Source organism: Balaenoptera physalus (assembly GCF_965194825.1).
Source record: "Balaenoptera physalus genome assembly, chromosome: Y".
In the NCBI taxonomy this organism is placed as follows: domain Eukaryota; kingdom Metazoa; phylum Chordata; class Mammalia; order Artiodactyla; family Balaenopteridae; genus Balaenoptera; species Balaenoptera physalus.
Window position 1 is genome coordinate 4,908,044 of NC_138904.1, and position 16,366 is coordinate 4,924,409.

The window sequence follows — 16,366 nt, forward strand, 5'->3', positions numbered from 1 at the left end:
ACAAATCACTAAAATGGCCCCGTGCATATTATTTTTGGTCCTGAGGATGACATTTATGTATATGGTGTGGCTTCTAGGAATGTTTATTATATGAGTTAAAACACTGAAAAAGATTGAATGTACTCTAGCCTGTGGCACTGCAATCAAATAGCAAGAATATGTCTGGTAGCAGATGACTGGGGTCTGGCTTTCACATCAGAAATCACCTCTGCCACCTCCGTGGAGGGTTGTCTCTGCGGCCTTCTACCCCTTTTCTGGACCAAGTTGGTGAAGGTGCAACCCTGGAGTGCAGGGCCTGTCTCCACGGGGGGCATGACCTACCTGCTGGATAGGATTACCCATATTCAGTTATTATTTCTGCTGCAAAGGATGCCTGGTGTCCTTTTAGAATTCCAGTTGTTGTGATTGTCCTACAGTGAAGAGATGGTCCCCTGTCGAGATGAGTGATGCTATAGTCACACCAAGAGGGTGTGGAAAAGGTTGTAACTCACATATAATGAGGCTTTCTGGGGAAAGCAGGACAGCGCCTAAGCTGGTCTGAAGATGGCTTGAGGGAGATGGGAAAGGAGACAGATTCAGCTTTCATGGTGGGTAGGAGCTGGGGCTTGGATGTGGGTTCCCACATGGAGGTAGGAGCTGGCATAGTTTGAACCTTCCACGGGCACTGGGGGAGGGAGCCCCTAGGCTTTCTTATTAGCTTGTTGGGCGCAAGTGGAAGAGGCAGAGGTGAGACTTAAAAGCTCTTAGCTGTCAAACATCAAAAAACCGAGTCAGACCCTTTAATACCTCAAACAATAACCGCATGCAGGGACTAAATTAAACTAGCAGCATGTGAGTGTAGCAATCTCCGTGAAAATTGTAAATTATATACCTCTAGTCTGACCATCATTTTCTTCTGATCTGAGAGCAGGTGGTAGCTTTCTAATCAGAGAGTCTGTGTTTCAGCCTATTCTTCAATCTTCAGCTGGCTTCTGTTTTGTTTTGTTTATTCTTATGGAAAATTTGAGGCATCCATAGAAGCAGAGAGCAAAGTGCAGTGAACTGCCATATGCCCTGGATCCACATTTAACAATTAATGAAGTCATGCCTGATTTTATTAATCCATGCTCCGTACTCACTTCCTTTCTTCCTGGATTAATTTGAAGAAGACAGCAGCCATCATATCATGTCATCCATGGGTGTTTCAGGATGTAACTCTTAACTTTTTTTCCTTTGTGTCTTTTTTTTTTTTTTTTAATCCTCTGTGATTTTCATTGAGTTCATCCACTTAACTCTGCAGGGTTTGAGAGTTTGGGTTTTGCGGTCAGACTTAACTCTTCCTGTCTGGGTCTCTCACTTCCTAACCGTGTGACTTTGAACAGGTCATGTATCTTTTTGGAGCACTGTTGCCCTCACCTGTGCAATGGAGCCAATGCTCTTTGCTCGTAGGGTTCAGTATGATGTAATCAAGAGAACATGGAATAAAGTCCTTTGCAGGCAGAGTGTTCAACAAGTGGTACCCGTTACTCTCATTGTTGACCATGGTATCATTATTATTTTGAAGGGTTGCTATATGGGGGTTAGTATACCATGTGAAGTTTGGGTAAAGAAGGTGAGGAGAAGAAAAAGGAGAGTGTGAGGAATATTTATTTTCATGATGGACTGTTTTAGACCTGGGTATCTATGGTAAGTATGAAAAAGGTCATTCATCATAAAATAGTTTTAGAGATGTTTGTTTGTATAAGAGGAACAGTGATGATTTAGTTTTCTCCAGTCAATAAGGAAAACTAGTAGACTTCTTTATAGCCTCAGGCCGGCTGGTGATTGCAGCAATTTGGCTTCTTTCTTCTGGCATCTTCCTCCAAGGGGCTCATGATCTGTGAGCCTGATTCTTCTAGAATCCTTTATCAGGTCTCCCTACAGGGTCACCCCGTGATGCCTAGAGGTTCAGATGATGCTTGTAGATGATACTTAATTCAGCGACTGAATCTTCTCATTGTCTCTGCCAAGAGCCCAGCCACTGTGGTTCCTTCTGATTACGCTGCATCCCCTGTTGGGATCAGCACAGGAGAGCTCAGTGTATAAGACCATCTCCTCCTCACCATCAGAAATTAACAGACAAGTCGATGAGGGCAAATCACCTCCCTTTCTTTTCTAAAGATTGCACTGTCTTAACACGGAGTGTTTTCTCCCCTTCAGGGCAGATCTTGGATGTTCTAGATGAGTTGAAACTGGCTAATAACACCCTGGTCTACTTCTCCTCGGACCAAGGAGCACATGTAGAAGAGGTGACTGTCAAAGGGGAAGGTCACGGAGGCAGTAACGGAATCTATAAAGGTGAGAAATCTATCCAGGTGGGAGATGCCACAGTATCAGCTCTGTGCTCTGCCCGGCCCCCTCAGCTTACCCCCTCATCACCTTCTCCTGGACCTTGGAGCCGTGGTGCTGTTCTTCTGCCACTTGAAACATACAGGGCTTTATTGGGTCACAGGCATTGAAAACTCAGATGGCCAAAGTGACCATTTCCAGTATGGTCCCCCCAGAACTTAAAAGCACGCATTCTGTGTCCAGACATTAAAATGAGGGTGTTTTCCCCCTAAATGTAAATTCAGCCCCATATGTGTAGTTGGTTCAAACAAGACCCCTTACACCCTCCCCCCGTGACCTCTACAACTACAGTTGCTTTAAGCCTGGAAGTTTGTGTTAATTTGTTACAGCAACAATAAAAAACTATTAACTTGTAGTTGTAGGCATCAGAAGTTTGAAATGGGTCTCACTGGTCTAAAATCAAGATGGTAGCAGGACTGCATCTTTCTGGAGGCTCCAGGGGAGAATCCATTTCCTTGCCTTCTCCAGCTTCTGGAGGTGCCCACTCTCCTTGGCTCATGGACCCTTTCCTTCCCTTTAAAGCCACCAACGCAGTGTCTTCAAACCTTCCTCTCTCTCTCTCTCTCTCTCTCTCTCTGACCTCTGCTTCCATAATTCCATCTCCTTTACTTACTCTTTCTTGCCTGCAATTTTAAGGACCCTTGTGATTATGTCAGGCTCACCCACATAATCCAGAGTAATGTTTCCTATTTCTAGACCCTTAATCACATCTGCAGAGTCCCTTTTGTCATGGAAGGTAACCTAGTCACAGTGTCTGGGGATGAGGATGTTGACATCTTTGGGAGGTCATTATTCTGCCTGTCTCCATATGCTACAGCATTGTGGGCTTCCTGACACAGCATTAGCTAAGCCACCACCAAGACGGATCAAGCTACCTGTCATTGGGGATATTAGACAAGACCCATCTGCTGACCCCAAGTTGCTTGTACAACATACACTCTGCGAATATGAGACATAGATACCTGGTTATAATAACATGTGGCCCATTTCACAAAGACTTAGGTGAGGTACCTCGAAGGGCATATCTGTGCTAAGGGTTAGGACACCACCCGAATCTTCAGTGGATGTGGGTTGGATGTAACATGGAGGAGGATGATTAGAAGTGACCATGCAAAGAGGCAAAGCAAGGTGTCCCAACAGTAGGGGCTGCTGAATAAAGCAACATGCGTGATGCATAGGAAAGCGCAGGACCATTGAATTCTGCTCCCTAAAGCCATGAGGTGCTTTATTGCCGTTTCATTATTCTCTCACATGGATGTTTCACAGATTCCCAGGGACTCAGGAAATCAGAGTATACCTACAAAGATATGAAATGCTAATCTATGGAGTGCTTTCATCCGTTAGTTTACAAAACCCTGATTGAGCTGTGTATCTGGCACTGGGTTAGAGGCAACAATACGGTCCCTGCCCTAAAGGAGCCCATGGTAAACGGGTTGGGTAGGTGGGTGGCTGGTTGGTTGGGTGGATGGTTGGGTGGCTGGTTGGATGGTTGGTTGGGTAAATGGCTGGTTGGTTGGGTGGCTGGTTGGTTGGGTGGGTGGTTGGTTGAGTGGGTGGATGGTTGGGTGGTTGGCTGGGTGGTTGAGTGGGTGGATGGTTCAGTGGTGGATTGGGTAGGTGGTCAGATGGGTGGGTAGGTGGGTGGATGGTTGTTTGGGTGGGTGGGTGGTTGGTTGGGTAGATGGTTGGATGATTGGTTGGGTAAGTGGCTGGTTGGTTGGGTGGTTGGTTGTTTGGGTGTGTGGTTGGGTTGGGGGTGGTGGGAGGAAGCCTAAGGAGGCCCATGCGATTTAACAAGGGTGTCGACATTCTTGGCACAAGATGCCAGTGGTGCCTACAGCAAGGAGAGCCTCACTTGGCCAACAGGGCCCAAGAAATGCTCCCAAAGGAGACCAGGCTGGGAAGGAGGTAGCCAGGGTGTGCTTGAGCTCTTCTCCTTCTACCTCGAGCTCTTTTCACTCTCCCAACCACACACCCTCCTCAGTGGAGCTGGGATGAGGAGAGAAGCACATGGCTTACTCTGCAAACTGGCAGGAATGGGGTAACGCTGGATCCACCAGTCCTGAGCCAGACAGACAGCGAAAAGGCAGTCTGTCACCCATCCCAATGGCAGCACGTAGCCTGTGAAACCTTATACTTCTATTTACATCCTCGACATGCACATCTGAGTCCTTTCAAATTCTGAGCACCGGGGGGCGGGGACCTTTGTTTAGACCTTCGGTTACCTGGAACCCAGGAGGGAAGGATTCCTGTTCAGTGTGGGTCTGGACAACCTCGCTGGATGTTCATACCACTTCTTTTGCTTGTCATTGTTCCCTCCCCAGTGCAGGACAAAAGACTGATACTCAGCACGGGTGAAATGACTGAACAGGTGTCTCTACTCGGAACAGGATTAACCCACTCTTTCAGCCAGCCCTCCTCTATTCAGTCTTATTTTCGAGAAGCGAGAAGTGAAAATATGTATTCCTGTATAGTAAGATGAGGTGCTTTCGTTGTATTTCCTTGAGGTTATGGACTGTGTGTGGAGAGTTGTTTTTATGTTATTTTATACATGATAGTGTCTCTCGAGATGGCGTCACAGACTGCATTTCGTGACTGGCTCCCCCGTCCATTCATTCCCCCGGTGAAGGTCTGTTAGGTTCCAAAGTTGCTTAGTGGCTGCTGCCGAGACGTGTACATAAATCACAGTAATAGAAGTGGTTAGCAAGTAATACGTTATTTAAGAAAGTCACGTGTATGGTGCGATGGAGCCTTGGTTCGGGGACAGATGACCAGATGACCACCAGCTGATGAATCTGAGGGAGCCTCATGAGCCAAAGAAGGAGATGTATTGGCATTTTGCGTCGATGGCTGACTCCTCGGAGACATAAGTGGATGGTGAGGATGGGTCAGAAAGAGTCAAAGGTCTGAGTGACGCCTTGGAACTGGGGTTCTCATACAATCTGAAAAGCATGCTCACAGCTGCTCCCTGGTTTTTTTTGTTTTTTTAAGAAACATATTGGATGTGTTAGAAATGCTCTGTTTGAACACTAGAACTATCATCGGTGTCTGACAGTGTATTAATATCTCAGCCACTACTCTCTTGCGAAGCATTATCCCTTTGTCAAGTTTAGTTGAAATCAAGTTCACAGTGAAACATTGTTACGGTATGATGCTCAAAAAAAAAAAAAAAAAAGATGCGGCTTCCTTCTAGCTATGGGGAATGACCAAAGACTTCTCAGTGTCAAGACGCCTTGTTTTCTAAAGCTGTGAAGTTGCACTCCTATGGTTTATGCAAACACAGAGGAATCACACCATTTGAACTCATCGACCAAAAGAGCATCCTTTCGGAACAATCCTGACTTGCAGTCTTCATCAGAACTGCTCCAAAAGATCTACACTTCCTCACATTGCCTTCTCTTCTCTAGTCGCATCCCATCCTGCCTCACTCTAATAAGGGCACCCCTACTGTCACTTAGGGCCCCCCGAGATAATCCAGGATAATCTCCCCATCGCACGATCCATAATGTAATCATATCTACAAAGTCTCTTTTTCAGAAAACAAGGTAAAATTCAAAGCTTCCAAGGATTCCAAAATGGACATCTTTAGGGGCCATTATTCAGTCTGCCGCTCAAAAAAAATCTGTACTATTTGAGCTCAGTGATCCCTCTGTATTCCTCAAGCCTGTTTCACTAATGAAACCTATGGACCGCCTTGGTAGAATGGCTGTGATTACATCACTACACAGAGTTCAACAGCTAATCGCTTTTTTTTTTTTAAAGGAATTCCTTTATTTTTATTATTTATTTATTTATTTATTTATTTTTGGCTGTGTTGGGTCTTCGTTTCTGTGCAAGGGCTTTCTCCAGTTGCGGCAAGCGGGGGCCACTCTTCATCGCGGTGCGCGGGCCTCTCACTATCGCGGCCTCTCTTGTTGCGGAGCACAAGCTCCAGATGCACAGGCTCAGTAGTTGTGGCTCACGGGCCCAGTTGCTCCTTGGCATGTGGGATCTTCCCAGACCAGGGCTCGAACCCGTGTCCCCCGCACTAGCAGGCAGACTCCCAACCACTGCGCCACCAGGGAAGCCCCGCTAATCGCTTTTAATCAGAGAAACATTAGATTCTGCTGTAGTCTGCATTTCAAAAAATTAATTTAATTGTGTGGGGTTGAGGGGATAGTGACACTACTAGTTTTTTTTCTCTCTCCTTTTTTTTTTAATTGAAATATAGTTGATTTACAATGTTGTGTTAGTTTCAGATGTACAGCAAAGTGATTCATTTATACACACATATATATCTATTTTTTTCAGATTCTTTTCCCTTACAGGTTATTACACAATATTGAGTATAGTTCCCTGTGCTATGCAGTAGGACCTTGTTGATTATCTATTTTTTTTTTAACTTTTAAAAAAAATTGATTTATTTTATTTATTTATTTTTGGCCGCGTTGGGTCTTCGTTGCTGCGCGCAGGTTTTCTCTAGTTGTGGCGAGCGGGGGCTACTCTTCATTGCGGTGCATGGGTTTCTCATTGCGGTGGCTTCTCTTGTTGCAGAGCATGGGCTCCAGTAGTTGTGGCATGTGGGCTCAGTAGCTGTGGCTTGCGGGCTCTAGAGCACAGGCTCAGTAGCCGTGGTGGATAGGCCCAGTTGCTCCGCAGCATGTGGGATCTTCCCAGATCAGGGCTCGAATCCATGTCCCCTGCATTGTCAGGCAGATTCTTAACCACTGTGCCACCAGGGAAGCCCTGTTTATCTATTTTATATAAAATAGTGTGTATCTGTTAATCCCAAACTCCTAATTTATCTCTCCCCCACTTTCCCCTTTGGTAACCGTAAGTTTGTTTTCTATATCTGTGAGTCTGTTTCTGTTTCACAGATAGGTTCATTTGTGTCATGTTTTAAATTCCATATATGAGCGATATCATATGGTATTTGTCTTTCTCTGTCTGGCTTCACTTAGTATGATAATCTTTAGGTCCACGCATGTTGCTGCAAATGGCATTATTTTATTCTTTTTTATGGCTGAGTACTATTTCATTGTACGTATACATCACATTTTCTTTTATCATTCACCTGTCAATGGACATTAGGTTGTTTTCCATGTCTTGGCTATTGTGAATAGTAATGCTATGAACATTGGGGTGCATGTATCTTTTCGAATTAGAGTTTTGTCCGAATATATGCCCAGGAGTGGGATTGCTGGATCATATGGTAGCTCTATTTTTAGTTTTTTAAGGAACCTCCAGACTGTTCGCTGTAGTGGCTGCACCAATGTACATTCTCACCAACAGTGTAGGAGGGTTTCCTTTTCTCCACACCCTCCCTAGCATGTAATATTTGTAAACTTATTTTCACCTTTTCCCTGAAATATTTCTCCCTTAGCTGGGACCAGAATAACTTCCGTAAGATTTTCTTAGAGTTTAGAGTTTCCTTCCTCTTCCTCACAGCTGAAAATTCCCCGAAGTCTCAGATGAGAACATCATACTCCTAGCTCTGGCTTCCTTTTCATTCCTCTCCCAAGTCAAGGTCACCCAGCAAGAGGCTCCCCCCTCAACCCCCGCCTCCCTTTTACTCTGCCTAAAGGCAAGTAATAAATGTCAAAGGAGTGGATAAATTAACTCTATAGATGGCTTCTGCAGAAGCATTGGTTGGTGGGTGTGAGGGCTGAAAATCGTATCTTCCTGAGTGTTCATGAAAGTAGACTTTCTCCACGTGCAGAGAAATGCTTTCCGAATTCCCTGATGCCTGCAAGAAAGGCACTGCAGCTTCTGGCAGTTCTCCTTGAAGTGCAAATTCCAAAAGCCACTGATTGGCTGGAGCCCATATGGCTTAGGAGTTGCTTCTTACAGTCACTGAGTTTGGTGGCTCTTTGCCTCATGCAGTCACACAGCTTTCAGAGCAACGGATGCTTTCGTTGGAAAAAAAAAAAACCCAGCAAGAGGCTCTGGTAGTTTATTAGGAGGTGGTTACATTCAGGTTCATTCCTCAGATTTTAGCAAACATTTTCATCAGCTCCCCAAGAGAGAGCAAAGCTGGCTGGTCTTGCTAGTATCAGGACTTGCGTGCCAGGAGGCATCCCCCAGGCTTTTCCTCTTTGAAAGAAGCTCACATGTTATCCTCACCTAGCAGTGCATTCCTTCAGTTAAATTCCACTGACAAGCACGCATATATTGAGCCTTCATAGTATGCCAGGCTCGGGGCTAGCTTCTAGGACATAATGACAGCGAATACAGGGTCCCCAGCCTCTAGTAGCTCATATTCTTTGGTTGAGATGGACATCTAAGGAGATGGTCTCGGAATAACAAACTAGAAAGGCAGCTCTGAGAAGGGACGATTAGACATTGTTCCCCCAACCTGGGAATTCAGAGAACTTCCCAGGAGACACGGACCTTTTGCAGGCTGATGTTTGGAAGTGTCGGCTGGGAGAGGAGAGGTGGAGAGTTCATTCCAGGCAGGAGTGAGATGCTTACAGGGAGCAAAACAGCAGCTCAAGGTTGCTAGAGATGAAGGTGTAAACAAGGGATACTGGGTGATGTAGCCGATGAAAGGGACCCTACGTCCACGTTAGTATGTCCGATAGAATGAAGCAGATAGATAGACAGACAGATAGGGATAGATAGATAGATAGATAGGGATAGATAGATATGATGGATGGATAGATAGATAGATAGATAGATAGATAGATAGATAGATAGATATGATGGATAGATAGACAGATAGATAGGGATGGATGGATGGATAGATAGACAGACATAGGTAGGTAGGTAGATAGATAGAGATAGATGAACAGACATAGGTAGATAGATAGATACATAGAAAGAAATGTGTGTATATATATTGTGTGTATATATATATGTATGTGTGTGTGTGTGTATATATATATAGTTATTGCCATTTGGGTAGTAGTTAAAATTGGAGGTCAAGAATATCACCCAAATCCACTATAAGGAGAGGGTAAAGGAGTGAACATAGGGATGAATTGAGGGGTAACATAAGATGTCTCATGTTTTTGGCTGGTGTGATTGGGTAGATAGAAGTTCTTTGAGGAATTAGGACTCCCAGGCAGAGACTTGGTTCCCTTGTCTTTAGAATTTGAATAATAGGATTGTAGAAGACCGTCGAGATGATTAAGAAGTCAGTACATGCACGGTGTGTCCTAAGTGCCCTTAGTGAGGGCAAGGAATACTGATATCTGCCAGAGTGCAAGAACTACGATCCAGATGTATTCTACTCACATCTGTATCCTCAGAACCTAGAATAGTGCCTGACATATTGTAAGAAATTATTTTTGAGTGAATATGTAAATGAAAAACCACTTGAGCTTAGGTTTGAAGGATCAGTGGTTTAACTCAATGAAGAGGGCAATGAATCAACGTGGTTGTATTGGTAAACCCATTGGTATTGGTGATTGATTAGATACTGGGTTTGAGGGAAAGGAAGACGTCAAAGCTGTCTGTTACGTGTTTGGCTGGTGTGATTCGCTAGACAGAGGTTCCCTTTAGGAATTAGGACTCCTGGGCAGAGACCTATATGGGGTTGGTGTATGGGATCATTTAGCGTAAGAAGAGAAGAGGGTCAGGGACCAAGCCGAACATAAAAGGTGATATGGGAGATGATCCAACAAAGGAAATACGGAGAGAGTGACAGGGAAATAAGAAGAAAACTGGGAGGGAAGGGAAGATCCAGGGAAGAACGTGGTTCGTAGAAATGGATGCTGATAAACAGTCAAGTAGGATGTAGACCCCAAGGGTCCATTGTGTATATTATACATGTGACGCTCCTAAGAGTATTTTCAGTGGAGACTGAGGGGCAGAGGCTGGCTGGAGAGAAGCGGGGCGGAAGGTGAGCAGTGTCTCACATTCTTTTCAGAAACGTGTCTGTGCAGGGAGACGGGCTGTGAAAGGGGGGCTTTGTCATGGGGAAGGTTGGAGTGTATTTCATTCTCTCAAGTCAGCTTCAGTAGACGGATCGTGAAGGTACAGGGGACAGCTGAGAATGTCAGATTTCTGAGAAGACTGTGGGAAATGAGACCCAACATGTAGGAGGATTGATCTTTGCAAGGAGGAGGGACCTTGTCTAGTCTGGGAGGGAATGCGGAGAGCAGGTGCTGGTGCATTGAGAAGGGATAGTGGCTGGAATTTGAAGGTGTTCCCAAATGAAGCCCTCTGTTTCCTCTCTGCAGAAGGAAACAGTTACCTACTGAAGGTGGGGTAGGGCGGGGCATGGGGGTGACAAGTAGTGTTCTGGGGGAGGGATGACATGCCAGCCGCACGTGGGGAACACTGGATTCCAGGAACAGGAAGGGACCCCATTTGGTCACTTTAACCAGATGCACAAAGTTGAGAAGATCTCGATTTACAGAGAACAGATAGATATTTTCCTTGAGGGCTGGTATCGTACTGGGAAGGCATGAATATGTGTCAGAGGTTCTCTGGGATCCAGTCTTTTAGCAAGAATGTGATGGAAATGGTATATGGCATGATCTGAGCTGGTCATCGGGACCACATAGGATAAAGTTAGCAAACATCCCAAAAATTGAAGTGTCATTTGGAACAATTGGGACTGTCCACTTAAGTAGAAAACTGAACTACTGAATGATCACAGTCTTCGACGAGTTGACTGCATTGGGTTTTATTTGACAAAACGTGTGACCGTGGTACGACAGGGTTCAATATTGCAGAGTTTGGGCCCAAGGTTGAGAAAGCTGTGTTGGAAGGCAGAGGTTTGTGGTTAGATAATAGAGTGTTGGGATCACTCACTTTTGAGACGGAGCAGGTGGGAGTGATGTGGTCTGTGGGTGACGGAGGCCAAGGTTGCCTGGAGGGGGACATGGTTGGGGATGTGACATCGGTGGATAAACTGAGGTCTGGGAGGGCAGGGAGTTGATGTATTTCGTGCTAATAGAGCTCATTTTCCTGGATGGAATGCACAGTGAGACTAAGAAGGTAAGCTTGTTGGATAAGACTCTGCAGGAGAGAACTGTGGAATGCAGCAGGTTAGGGGAATGAAAAAGCCTAGCAAAGTTAAGGGACCAAAAGAGGTTGGAAACAGGAGTTTATAACCACTCCCATCTGTAAGGTTCTCTTCCCCCCCACCCCACCAGGAATACTCTGCATCAGTTCATCCATTATTTCGTTCATTCACTGCATATATTGGACCTTCTCTATTTGGAAGGTATTACGCTGTGGACCGCAGTTGATTCAACAGTAGATTAGAGTTTCTTCTCAAGTACTCTTGGTCCCGCTGGGATGATGAGATGGGATCGCATTGATTGTCACACCTCCCATAAACGAGAACCTTGAAAAGTGCCCAGGAAATGGAGAGTAGGAAGACATTACGTGTGGTAGTGGTTGTAGAAGCCTTGATTAGATAGGAAGGGCGTGTTGTGCAGGCTTTCGAGGGTTTGTAGAAATGACTGGGGGTTGGAGGAAAATCCTGGCAGAGAAAACAGCAGCAGAACTTTGCAGAAGGCGCGATGGGGTGAGTTGATTGCTGGGGCACTTAGGTGAGACTCCGCTCAACTAAGGAATGGTATTGGAAGGCTGGCCCAGAGCCAGGATGTGATTACTTTACATTTCAGGCTGAAGGAGAGATTCTTTAGTTTTTCATTCTTGCAGAAGATATGGAGTCCAATTAAGTGAAAAAATAAATCATCAGTGGAAGTTGCGGTGACATTTCCCCCCTAACACTGAAGGAGTTAATATTACGGAGTATGGTCAGGGCTGATGCACTCACCCTTCTCCCCAAATCTGAATTCAATAACTTTAAGAGCAGGGCTCTATATGTGGAATCTATCAATCAAAAAAAAAAAAAAAAAAAGGGCTACAAATGAACTTATCTACATAACAGAAATAGAGTCACAGATGTAGGAAAGAAGCTTATGGTTACCAGGGGGTAAGGGCAGGGGATAAATTGGGAGATTGGGATTGACACATACACACTACTATACATAAAATAGATAACTAATAAGGGCCTACTGTAGAGCACAGGGAACTCTACTCAATACTCTGTAATGACCTATGGGGGAAAAGAATCTAAAAAAAGAGTGGATATATGTATATGTATAACAGATTCACTTTGCTGTACAGCAGAAACTAACACAACATTGTAAATCAACTATACTCCAATAAAAAAAAAAAAAAGAAAAAGAGCAGGGCTCAATAAACTATGGCATTTGGGCCAGATCCAGCCTGATGCCTGATTTTGTACATCAAGTTTTCCTGAAACACAGCCATGTTGATTTGTTGGTGTCTGGCCCTCCTGCTTCTGAGCTTCTGAGGGGTTGGGCAAGCCACCCAAACCACCTAAAATAGTTATTCCCTGGCTTTTCAAAGAAAACACGTGCCACCCCCTGGCTCAGATGATTTAGCCGTTTGATGTCTTGCTTAAATAGTCACCTTTAGCTTTTGAAACCGGGTCAGTTATTTTAAGGGTGTTCTTCAGTTCTTTACCTCTCCTTCAAGCAGTGACATGAGCAGATAGCTGCTGTTTATTTTTGCCCTGATAACAGGTGGATGATAGTTTGATAGAACCTGGGCAGTTTTGTCACATCTCCCATCTATAATTGGTGGGGATTTAGTCCCTGGACTGAATACATCGAGGAGAGTGTAAACTATGGCATCTTGGGTGAGAAAGACTTTAGGGTGAATGAGATTCATCACGTGCTTCCTTGTGGTTCCCATTAATCCAGGGAACCAGTGTTATCGGGCGAGGAGATGCCCAAGAGGACAAAACGTGACAAATAGAGTATTTCATAAAACTCTGTGCCCACATCAAGCAAAAGAATGACAAGCATATGCTCTTGCCATTCAAAGGCATTTGACCTGCCGGGTGGCAGCATGCGTAAAGACAAAAATAGAAGCGTGGTTTAGAGACAGCTGTTCCTGACAAGAGTCTCAGAGTGAATGGTAGAAGAATTTTCTCTGCACCTTCCTGGAGAGATTAACTCAGCCATCATCTGTCTGTGACTTCCTGTCACGGCCAAGTGCCACCGGGACGTTAAATGCGTGAATTTGACAATTACTCGACCAAATTTTAAATTTAGACCATGCTCTTTTCTCTGTTCAGACATTTTCAGAAAGAATCCACACTGCTTCACCTGTTTTTCTTGTATCTCCCTTGCAATCCCCTGTCCTTCTCTGCTAACCCTATTTCTCCTTCGCAAAGCAACTCAAAGTCTGTTGCTTCAGGGCCCGTGTTCCCAGGGAAGAGGCATCCTCTGTGCTTTTTGTTGGGCTGCAATCAGAGTTATGCACAGCTTGTTATAAAGTCATGGGGAACTACTCCTGGGGAAGCAGCGTGTCTGTTTTCCCATCCATCTGCGTGTTCCCTGCTGGAGGGATCCAGCATCTCTGGCCTCTTTGAGCCCAAGGCCACCGTGCTGCTGTCTCCCTTCCCTGAGGACCATTAGTGAGAGACCTTGGGGAGCATCTTCTGTTGACATTGTGACCCACTCCCAGCTCACCCCTCCAGCCCCTCCTGATACCCCTTTCATGCTCTATTTAGTTATTTTCGAATTGCCTCATACGTGCAAAGCTCGTTTTCCCAACTAAACAGTAAGAGCTATGCCAGTGATAAAATAATAGCAATGATGAAAATGGCTATGGTCAGTGGCCCCCTGTCTTTCAGGCTGGGGATCATAATCCCGTGGAATACTCACATCTTACGAGTCTGGAACGTGTGGCACAGCCGGTTGATCCATGGCCCCAAGGGCACAGAACTGGTGTTTTCATTGCCTAGGGCTGCTGCAAGAAATCACCACCGATTGGGTGGCTCAACGCAACACAAATGGATGATCTTACAGTTCTGCAGGTCCGATGTCCAAAATGGGTCCACGTGGGCTAAAATCAAGGTGTCGGCAGAACCGTGTTTCTTTATGAAGGCTCTCGGGGAACACCTGTTTCCTTGCCTTTACCAGTGGCGAGAGGCCGCCTGCGTCCGTTGGCTTGGGGCACCTTTCTCTCTGTTCAAAGCCAGTGACGTAGCACCTTCCAATCTCTCTGACTACAGCCTCAGCTGCTCTGATGCCAATTTTCCTGCTTCCCTCTTTCCCTTATAAAGACGCTCATGATTCTATTCGACCTACTCACATAATCCAGAATAATCTCTCCTTTTGTCGGATAAGGTACCATATCCCCAGATTCCAGGGGTTGCAAGTGGACATTTGGGGGTGCCATTATTTTGCCTCCTACCAGTGGTAAAAAGTAGAAATGGAATTTGAACCCCATGACTCCAGAAACATTGTTATAAGTCTTTGTTGCTGCGAGATTTGAGTCTCCCTGATTACAGAGTCAGCACTTGTGTCCACCAGACAATGCTGGCCGTGTGTCATGCATGTAGTGACCATGACATATATATATATTGGGTTCGCCAAGAAGTTCGTTTGGGTTTTTCCATAACATTTTATGGAAAAACCCAAACGAACTTCTTGGCCAACCCAATATATTTTTTTCACCACAAGAGATACTGTATTGCTTGTGAAATTCTCATTGAATCCATGTCATTAAATCACTAGGTTCTTCCAAATCGGCCACCCCACGTTGAGCGTTGAAGAGTGCATTGAGGTACGTGTTGGAAAGACGTATAAATCTCCTTGATGCCTCTCCTTCGGCATTTTAGGGGGAAAAGCCAACAACTGGGAAGGAGGCATCCGGGTTCCAGGCATCCTCCGATGGCCGGGAGTGATCCAGGCTGGGCTGGAGATCGATGAGCCAACAAGCAACATGGACATCTTCCCCACGGTGGCCAAACTTGCGGGGTCCCCTCTGCCGGAAGACAGGTACTGTGACTCCCAGGTGCTCGGGACAGTCTCCTTCAGATTTTGTGGGCAAGGGTGTTCCGATTCACCTGCACGGTGGCATGTGCTACTTCCGGCTGGACCCGTTATCCACGCCCAGTTATGGGACTTACTGGTGGGTCCAGCAATGTAAACACAGCTCTGTCCATCCTGTTAGCCCAGTGGGAAATAAAGTCCAAAGCCTGAAGGAGGTGGACAGTCTTTTTTTTTTTTAATATTTGTTTATTTATTCATTTATTTGGTTGCACCAGGTCTTAGTTGCGGCAGGCGGGCTCCTTAGTTGTGGCAGGCGGGCTCCTTAGTTGTGGCAGGCGGGCTCCTTAGTTGTGGCATGTGAACTCTTAGTTGCAGCATGCACGTGGGATCTAGTTCCCTGACCAGGGATTGAACCCGGGCCCCCTGCATTGAGAGCGTGGAGTCTTATCCACTGTGCCACTAGGGAAATCCTATGGGGTGGACGGTCTTTAACTGAGCCTCCCTCTTTTGGCATTCCGTGGAACCTCTCCCCCTCCCTCTCTCTCCTCTCTCTCTCTCTCTCTCTCTCTCGTCTGTGCCCATCGTCGTCTTGCAGAAGGGCAGCTGGACAGATGCCCTCTAACCTCCCTTGTTTCGTCCCACACCTCTCCTCCTGGCCCTGCTCACCGGCTCTTTGCTGCAGCAGCGAGAAAGGCAGTTGGGTCCCTAGTCAGGCCCCTTTTTTCCCAGCACGTCTTCATTTAGCGAGTTCTAAATGAAATGTCTTTCTCTTAAATACAACTTCCGATGGCATCGCCAGTGGTTTCTCCTTAAGTGTTATTACCAATCTGAAGAGTTCTAAGTGAGGCACACTGATTCATTGTTTTCATTAGTTGGGTGGCAATCCAGGGTGACGGCAGGCACACGGGCTGCAAATCTTGTTCAAATTCAGCTGCCGACAGAACCAAGAGGAAACTGGAAACCAGAGACGAAAACTACAGCTCAGCCAGAGCTGAGTCCGTGGAGAGGTTTGCTCACCTCCCATTGTGTGCAACCTTGGTTCACTCTTCATATTTTTTTTTTTTTCAAATTTCTGCATTAGGTATACCTTCCTCTCAAAGTGCACACACACACACACACACACACACACACACACACACACACACACACACACACACACACACACACACACACACACACACACACACACATGGGAAAGGCAGAATTGTAGAGTTCAGCCCTTCTCAAACTTTGTGGTCTCGAGATCC

General features: G+C 45.7%; 1 protein-coding gene across 5 annotated transcripts in view; it reads left to right on the forward strand.

The window, feature by feature from the left end:
• LOC309653433 (steryl-sulfatase-like) overlaps positions 1–16,366 on the forward strand; it is a gene marked incomplete at its 3' end in the record, with an annotated part of 633,880 nt that overhangs the window by 137,929 nt on the left and 479,585 nt on the right. For all 5 annotated transcript variants that reach the window (XR_014259158.1, XM_082448100.1, XM_082448102.1 and 2 more), the window contains exons 8-9: positions 2,179–2,316; positions 14,966–15,125. Coding sequence is in view for 4 of the 5 variants with exons in the window: in XM_082448100.1 (XP_082304226.1) it covers positions 2,179–2,316; positions 14,966–15,125 (298 nt within the window). The remainder of the gene's footprint in view (positions 1–2,178; positions 2,317–14,965; positions 15,126–16,366) is intronic.